The following is an 8,860-nucleotide window of genomic DNA, read 5'->3' on the forward strand; positions in this document are numbered from 1 at the left end:
TGTGCACGGGGGGTGGAGTTGTCTGTGTGTTGCTGTGTGGGAGTGAATTGCTGTGGGTTTGTCCTTGGGGGTGTGGACATGTCTGCACAGGCAGCCACTGGACATGGGCATGGCTGTGAGTGTGCACATGTGTTCAGGGCTTGGCCTTAGACCCAGGCCTGTGGCTTCTACATGCACATGGCCTGGGCCATCTGCAGAAAGTCATAGTTGTCCCATGCAGGCTGTAGAGACCTAGGTACAGGTTCAAGTCCTTGCTGGGTGACCTGAGGCTAGCTGCTTTCCCTCTCTGGGCCTCATTTTCCCTTCTTTACACTGGAGATTGTAAGCCCACCCTGAGGATCGTCCAGGGGTTCTGTGGACTCAAAGGCAATAAACAGTAAGGGGGCCACCAGGGCTGGCCCAGCTTAGCCTTGGCAGCCTTCAGGCCACACCCAGCACATGGTCCCCTGCCCATGACCGCCCCAGCCTCAGCCAACCCCTGGCACCTGCCTGAGCCTGGAGTCTTCAGGAAGCGGCAGGGCATGGACAGTGCTTCCCTGGGTGGACCCGCAGATGGGAGGCAGTTAGACCAGGAACACACAGCCACTTGGGGCCTTTCCCGTTAGGCTCCCTGCAAACATTTATTGAGCACCTGCTGTGTACCAGGCCCCCTTATATGTGATCTCATCGAATCTTCCCAGCAGCCCTAGGAGTAGCCCCATTGTACAGAGGAGGAAACTGAGGCCCAGACACACCGCTGGGATGCACACCCGGGCTTCAGACATCTTGCCAAGACCAAGAGTGCATGAAAAGGCTCACCAGTCAGGTGCCCCTTTGTCACTTGGCCCTGGCCCTGTGGCCACCCCAGAGCCGGGGTGCTCAGAGACGGGCTGGACCAGACCTGGCTCTGCCTTGGTCTCCCTCACCTCCTGTGTCGGGCAGGTGCACTCAGAGCCATGGCCTGGGGCGGCAGGGGTGTCTGCGTGCTGGTCACGCTCCTCTCTGGCCGCCCCTGCAGGCGCCTACTGCCTCTCTGTGTCCGACTTCGACAACGCCAAGGGCCTCAATGTGAAGCACTACAAGATCCGCAAGCTGGACAGCGGCGGCTTCTACATCACCTCACGCACCCAGTTCAACAGCCTGCAGCAGCTGGTGGCCTACTACTCCAGTGAGTGTCGGGAGGCCTCCGGGGGGCCAGCTGGGCGCGGGCGAGACTCAGCCCTCCGAGGGTATGGGGGGCAGTCTTGGCCTGTCCTGGGAGCTGCAGACCCTGAGGTGGGGGGCTTTGGGGCCGACAAAGGCCAGGGCTTCTCTCACCCTGCGGATGTGGGCCCCCGTCTCGCACCCCCTTCTTCCTTTCCCCTTTCTCCCGCCTTCCATTCCCCTCCTCCCTCCCCCTCTTTCTTCCTTCTTTCCTCCCTAGGCCCCCTCCTCCCCGTCTCCCCCCTACCCCCGCCCCTCCATCCTCCTTCTCTTCCCAGCAGCTGTCTGGTGAGGAGGGGGCTGCCTGGAGGAGTGAGCCGGGAAGGAGGGGGCATAGGCTGGTGTCATTTGTCTCTGCAGCCCTAGGACCGGTTAGAACCGGTTACCGGGAGACAAGGAGGGGGCGGCTAGATCGATCGAAGCAGAGAGGGGGAAAGAGCGTGGCAGGCGGGGAGCTCACGCGCAGGTGGCGGGCCCGAACCTGGCCACGTGTGCAAGAATGTGGCTGAGCCGTGTGGATGTCCGGGGCTGCCCAGGAGGACTGACGTATAGTGGCCTGTGTGCTCCCCTGCGGGCAGATCTCCACGGGTGCTGTGTGTCTGAGGCTTCAGCGTGCAGGTGTGGCCTTTGCTGAGAGCGCCAGCTTCCCCTCCTTTGTCAGCTGGGCCTCCCAACTCCCTCCAGGAGCTGCCACCCCATTCCATCCCCTGGGCCACCACTCTTGGGTTCACTCTGAGCCCTGTTCCCCCAGATCGAAACCCTCCAGGGGTGACCTTGGAGTTTGAAACCCCCACATGGAACTCTGAGGCCTTAAGTGGTCTAACCCAGCTGGCCTCCCTGCCTTACCTGGGGCCTCCTTCCCCCACTCACTCGCCTGAAGCCCACGGCCTCCTTTCGGCTCCTCCAACCCTGTGGCTTATTCCTCCCTCAGGGCCTATTCCCTAGTCAACTGCTCATCCTCTGCAGATCTAAGCCGAGACACCTCTTCCTCTAGGAAGCCTTCCAGGATTCCACCCAGCCCTCCTGCTATTGCATGCACAGCTCCCTTCTGTCACTCTCATGATCCTGGGAGGGGATTAAGGGAAGTTGGGTGCCACCCTGGACTGTGAGCTCCCTGAGGACAGGGTTCCACTGGACTTGTCCCCCACTGGCTCCCTGGCACCTGCCCAGGTAGCCACCCCTTAAAGTCTGATGAATGAATGAATGCCTCAGGGAGCAGGCGTATGAGGCAGCATGGGCCTGTGTCGGGGAGGGTGTGTACACACAGGTGTGTCCACCTGGTCTGGAGGGCATCATGGATGTCCCCAAAGCCTGTATGCACTGTGGAACCCAAAGGCCCCGGGGCGCTTGCCTGGCCTGAACTTCACCTCCTGCCTCTGTCTTCAGAACACGCAGATGGCCTGTGCCACCGCCTCACCACTGTGTGCCCCACGTCCAAGCCGCAGACTCAGGGCCTGGCCAAGGATGCCTGGGAGATCCCCCGGGAGTCGCTGCGGCTGGAGGTCAAGCTGGGCCAGGGCTGCTTTGGAGAGGTGTGGATGGGTAAGTCCTTGCCCCTGTCCCCGCAGGGGGGGCTTTGAGAACCAGTGTAGTCTCTGCAGCAGCTCAAGACCTCATTAGTTCTCCCAGCCTTCACCTTCATGAGTCTCAGCACCTCTGCTGAACAGTGGGCCCCGTTTTCAATATGGGTGACTGGCAGCAAGCTGGGGTGTAAACTGCCCCCCTCCACAGACCGTGGCACCTGCTTGGGGCGGGGCATCGTGACTCCTCAGTGACTCGCCGTGTAGTCTGGGCCAGGTGGGTGGCTTCACTCTGAACCTCGATCTTCCCAGCTGTAAAATGGGGCTGGTGATAGCAGGACCCACCAGTGGGGCTGAGAGAATGCTGGCCCCGCGTGCGTCTGTATGTTCGCTCTCCGCTGTGGGACAAGAAGCCTCAGTTCACGTGAGGAGCGCTGGGAAGTGCCGGGTTTGGAGTATTCCAGGCCTGGGAACAATCTCCTGTCTAACTCTGGACAAATGGCAAACCCGTCCCTGCAAACACACATCTCGCAGCCCCGACAAAACCCAGACTCTCTTCTGCTGACTGGTTTCTTTTGACACGGTTCAGGGTGAGGGAGGCAGGGTAGTGAGCCTGCGTCCAGCGGAGGGATCGCCTGTGCAGGTCCCAAGGTCGCTCCACCTGAGCCGCAGTATTCGCTTGACATCACTGCCTCCACTTTCCTCCCTTCAGAGGAAGAGGTGGTGGAGGAGAGCAGGGGGTTCCTGGGTGGCAGGCACCGCAGGGGCAAAGGCCTGCCGGCTGGAGGTCCAGCAGAGTCAGGAAACGGGAGGTGTTGGCGGGAGAGGGGCCGGGGTGAAGAAGCCAGCTTCTAGGCACAGACATGTGAGCAAACCCTGAGACATCCACAGCATCAGCTGTTCTGGTGGCTGCAGACCTGCTTCCTGGCTTGGGCATGAAGTGAGGCCAGAGGAGGAGGCTCTCGTTCCTCCCTGGATGATCCAGGTTCACTAGTGAATCCCCAGATGGCCTGTGTCTGGAGGGCCACAGACATGGGCTGGGCCCCAATCCACAGATGGAGGCCAGGACAGGAAGGGGTAGGTAGGCTCAAGGCCGCTCAAGGAGCCTCAGGCCTGCCTCGGAGAAAAACTCAGATTAAATGCACTGGTTTAGAACAGCTTCCCCTGAGGCCTCACAATTTAAAAGCCCGGAGTTCCTGCTATGGTGCAATGGGATTGGCAGCGTCTCTACAGCGGCCAGAATGCAGATTCGATCCCTGGCATTGGGTTAAGGAGCCGGTGTTGCTGAGGCTGCAGCTTGGTTCCTTTTTTTAAAGCTTTTTAGGGCCAGCACCTGCGGCATATAGAAGGTCCTGAGCTAGGGGTCGAATCGGATCTGCAGCCTCCTGCCTACATCACAGCTGGAGCAATGCGGGATCTGAGCTGCATCTGTGACCTACACCACAGCTCATGACAATGCTGGATCCTTAATGGCAATGCCAGGGCCAGGGATTAAACCTGCATTCTCATGGGCACTACTTGGGTTTGTTTTCACTGAGCCACAGTGGGCACTCCTCGGCTTGGTTATGATCGCTGGCCCGGGAACTCCATATGCTGTGGGGTGGCCAAAAAAGAAAAAAACACTCCCCCCTAAAAAAAACACACCAAATGATAATAATAAAATGGCAGTCGCTGCTGTTATAACTGTGTCCTCACAATGAACTTGGTCTAGTGGTTAAAATATCGTTTAATCCTCACACAGCCCTGCAGGTGGATACTATAGCGTCCCCACGTTCCAGAGGAGAAAATTGAGGCTCAGAGAAGGGAACTGACTTGCCTATAGTCCCACTGCTGGGCAGGAGGCAGAGGTGGGAGCCAAACTTGGTGCAAAGTCTTCCTTTTGGGGGGAGTGTGTCTTGATACCAGCTCTTGCTCTCCTGGCCTTGCCTTGAGACCAGCTCAGCCCCCACCTCAGCCCCACCATTACACATTCCAAATTTGCTAAAGCTTGAGGCACCTTTGATGTGTGACCCAGAGGGAACGTGACCACCCAGGAGAGAGCAATTGAGTTGGAACCATGTCTCCCAACTCTCAGAAGAACGTGCTGCCTTGGGGACGTTTCTCATAATCAGAGTCCTAACCACAGCTACTATTTCTTGAACATGTACCAGAAACTCATTTAATCTTTGGGCAGACCTGTGAAAAGCGTCCTGCCATTATGCCCATTTTGCAGATGGGGAAACTGAGGCTCAGAAAAGGGCTGGGCTGGAGTTCCCACTGTAGCTCAGTGGAAACCACCCTGACTAGGATCCATGAGGATGCAGGTTCGATCCCTGGCCTTGCTCAGTGGGTTAAGGATCCGGCATTGCCGTGAGCTGTGATGTAGGTCACAGACATGGCTTGGATCCTGCATTGCTGTGGCTGTGGCATAGGCTGGCAGCTGCTTCTCCAATTCCATCCCTAGCCCGGGATCTTCCATATGCCGTGAGTGTGGCCTTAAAAAAAGAGGCGGGGGGGGTGGATGCTGGGCCTTGGCTGGACTTGGCACATGGCTAGGGAGGCCAGAGCTAAACTTGGCATCCAGGAAGGCAGATCCTGGTCCCCTATGAGACGGGCATGGGGGTCTTCCACTGAGACAGCTCCCCCCTTTCCATACAGGGACCTGGAATGGCACCACTAGGGTAGCCATCAAAACCCTGAAGCCTGGCACGATGTCTCCGGAGGCCTTCCTGCAGGAGGCCCAGGTCATGAAGAAACTGAGGCATGAGAAGCTGGTGCAGCTGTACGCGGTGGTGTCGGAGGAGCCCATCTACATCGTCACGGAATACATGAGCAAGGGTGAGGCCCTCGTGGCGGCGCGGAGACGCGGGCAGCCCCTCGCTGGGGTCCTCACCAAAGGGCAGGTGGGACGCGCTTCGGGCAGGTGTAGCGTGTCTGTCTTTAAATGTGGAAGGGAAAGAATCAACTTCCCATGTCAGTGGAAGGTTAAACCAAAGAGTGCCTTTCTTGTTTCATTTTGTTTTTAAGTGATCTCCCACAATGCACCTGGTATCCCCGCTTTTGCTGGTTTTCTAAAGCTGTGGGCTATTCCAGGCTTGGGAGGAGAACTCCCCCGATCCTCCAAGCTGAGCTACATTTGGGTCAAGTTCCTGGCTTGACCTTTACTTAGTTTTAAATTTAACTTTTTTTTTTTCAAAATTCCACTTTTTGGAGGTATGATTTACATATGATGAAGTACACCCGTTTTAGGCATCCAGTTCAGTGCATTTTAACAATTGGATACACCGTGCCTCTCTTAGAACAATCAAGATCTAGAGCTCCATCACCCCCAGAAAGCACCCTTGTACCCTCCAGAGACAGCACCATCTGGCCTCAAACCCAGACAAGCCACTGATGGGCTTTCTGCTTCACAGATTTGTTTCATAGAGTTTCATATATGTAAATCTTTTACATCCAAGGGTTTTCCTTCTTGCGCTGCGTATCAGTAGTTCGTTCCTTTTTTATTGCTGAATAGTATTCCTTATATGGCTGTGCCCCAATGCTGTTTGCCTGGAGGTCCACCTTTGGTTGTTTTCCATCCTGCTTGCCTTTTCAAGAGGGACAAACAAAGGCTTTATTCAGAGATGGGTTTACATAAAATCTGCAGTGCGGTTAAAGCAAGCCCAGCCTGCCCCGGTGAACAGCGTCTGGGAATCACTGCTTCCTGGCTCAGGGGGAACAGCGTTGGGGCTAGAGCCACTTTCTTTCTGCCCAGGGAGTTTGCTGGACTTTCTCAAGGGTGAGACGGGCAAGTACCTGCGACTGCCTCAGCTGGTGGACATGGCTGCTCAGGTGAGTTTGCCCCTCCTGCCTCCCACACCTGGCCTCGAGTGCGCCGACCTGGTCAGCCAGTTCTGGATTCTTGAGTGCCCCCTCCAGGAAGCTTGCCTTGATTGCTCCCACACTTGCTGACCTCACCACATGTATTCCTGGTACCACTTTAGATGCTGTGTGGTGGCTCTGGGCAGAGGAAAGAGCCCTTACCTGGGCATCAGGAGTCACTGACTTACTGTGGAACCTCAGGCCTCAGTTTTCTTCTGTCTGAAAGTCATTCAGTCACTCAACAGACATGTATTAATATTTGCTTGCTGTAGGTACTACTCAACAACTACTTTTTAAAATTTTTATTTCTTGGAGTTCCCGTCATGGCGCAGTGGTTAACGAATCTGACTAGGAACCATGAGGTTGCAGGTTTGATCCCTGGCCTTGCTCAGTGGGTTAAGGATCCGGTGTTACCATGAGCTGTGGTGTAGGTCACAGACGCGGCTCGGATCCCGAGTTGCTGTGGCTCTGGTGTAGGCTGGTGGTTATGGCTCCGATTAGACCCCTAGCCTGGGAACCTCCATATGCCGTGGGAAGCGGCCCTAGAAAAGGCAAAAATGCAAAAAAATAAAATTAAAATTAAAAAAAATAAAATTTTTATTTCTTTTTTTTTCTTTCTTTTTTTAAAAATCTTTTTAGGGCTGCACCTGCAGCATATAGAGGTTCCCAGGCTAGGGGTTGACTCAGAGCTATAGCCTCTGGCCTATGCCACAACCACAGCAACGCCAGATCTGAGTTGCCTCTACAACCCGCAGCACAGCTCACGGCAATGCCAGGTCCTTAACCCATTGAACAAGGCCAGGGATCAAACCTGTGTCCTCATGGATACTAGTCAGATTCGTTTCGCAGTGCCAAGATGGGAACTTTATTGTTTGTTTCTTTTCTGTTTTTTTCTTTTCTTTAGAGCTACACCTGCAGCATATGGAAGTTCCCAGGCTAGGGGTGGAAATGGAGCTACAGCTGCTGGCCTATACCACAGCCACAGCAACACCAGATCTGAGCTGCATCTGTGACCTATGCTGTAGCTTGTGTCAACACCAGATTCTTTAACCCACTGAGCGAGGCCAGGGATGGAATCCACACCCTCATGGATACTAGGTGGATTCTTAACCCACTGAGCCACAACGGGAACTCCATATTTTGTATTTCTGGGCCAGGGATTGAAACCAAGCCACAGGTTTGACCTATGTTGCAACCGAAGCAATGCTGGATCCTTTAACCCACTATGTGGGGCCAGGGATTGACCCTGCACCTCTGCAGCGACTCGGGCTGCTGTAGTTGGGTTCTTAACCCATTGTGCCACAGTGGGAACTCCAGCAGCTAGTTTTTATTTAATCCTTATCACAATCAGGGGAGATAGGGATGGCCATTATTCCATTTAACAGATGAGAAAACTGAGGCTCAGGGAGAGACTTGGGACAACAGGCAGGAGCTGGCACTCATCTGCATCTCTGGGGGCATCTGGGGCCTCTTTTTCATGGTCACTCCACTTTCCTGGCTGCATCTGGTCTTGGGCCTCTCCTTTGCCCTTTGCCCTGTGCTACACCCCCACCTGGTGCTGGTCCTGCTTTTTGTGCCAACAGTATTTATTGTAAACTGACTTCATTGCCTGAAGACCTGGGAAGGGCAGGGTATTTGGTTGTCTGTCCACCCCTGGGGATGGCCCCACCCCTGGGTACATGCCCTGTGACCTGGGAAGGGCACAGGGTCGCCCCTGAACCAGGCTCGCGGGGTTCTGCCTGCAGATCGCCTCGGGCATGGCCTACGTGGAGCGGATGAACTATGTCCACCGAGACCTCCGTGCTGCCAACATCCTGGTTGGAGAGAACCTCGCGTGCAAAGTGGCCGACTTCGGGCTGGCTCGGCTCATCGAAGACAATGAGTACACAGCTCGGCAAGGTGGGCAGGGTCCCGGCAGTGCCGTGTGGCCATAGGGAGTCAGGCTCCTGCTCTGAGCCTCAGTTTCCTCCTCTGTCAAGTGGGGATGAGAATGGTTCCTACCTGGCAGAGTGATCAGGATGTTCTCCTGAGCTTCTCCTGACCCTACCTGCCTCTGCAGGTGCCAAATTCCCCATCAAGTGGACGGCTCCAGAAGCTGCCCTCTATGGCCGGTTCACCATCAAGTCCGACGTGTGGTCCTTTGGGATCCTGCTGACGGAGCTCACAACCAAGGGACGGGTGCCCTACCCTGGTAAGAGGGCGCCTAGCAGCCCATCTTTGGTCCTTCTGCCCCTGCCCTGGGGCCCCTCTGCTCAGGTGACCTCGGGCAAGTCACAGCCCCTCCCGGGCCTCAGTTTCCCCATCTGTATAACCAAGAG

At 55.8% G+C, this 8,860-nt stretch overlaps 1 protein-coding gene across 12 annotated transcripts in view; it reads left to right on the top strand.

Annotated features, from left to right (window-relative positions):
- Positions 1-8,860, top strand: part of SRC (SRC proto-oncogene, non-receptor tyrosine kinase) — a 53,657-nt gene that overhangs the window by 42,322 nt on the left and 2,475 nt on the right. For all 12 annotated transcript variants that reach the window (XM_021077969.2, XM_021077972.2, XM_021077973.2 and 9 more), the window contains 6 exons: positions 998-1,147; positions 2,569-2,724; positions 5,340-5,519; positions 6,436-6,512; positions 8,288-8,441; positions 8,602-8,733. In XM_021077969.2, coding sequence (XP_020933628.1) covers positions 998-1,147; positions 2,569-2,724; positions 5,340-5,519; positions 6,436-6,512; positions 8,288-8,441; positions 8,602-8,733 — 849 coding nt within the window. The remainder of the gene's footprint in view (positions 1-997; positions 1,148-2,568; positions 2,725-5,339; positions 5,520-6,435; positions 6,513-8,287; positions 8,442-8,601; positions 8,734-8,860) is intronic.

This window comes from Sus scrofa, chromosome 17 (assembly GCF_054392235.1).
Source record: "Sus scrofa isolate SSC_HxYL_T2T_F1_AM1 chromosome 17, Sscrofa_HxYL_maternal_Yorkshire_Landrace_v2.0, whole genome shotgun sequence".
NCBI lineage: Eukaryota > Metazoa > Chordata > Mammalia > Artiodactyla > Suidae > Sus > Sus scrofa.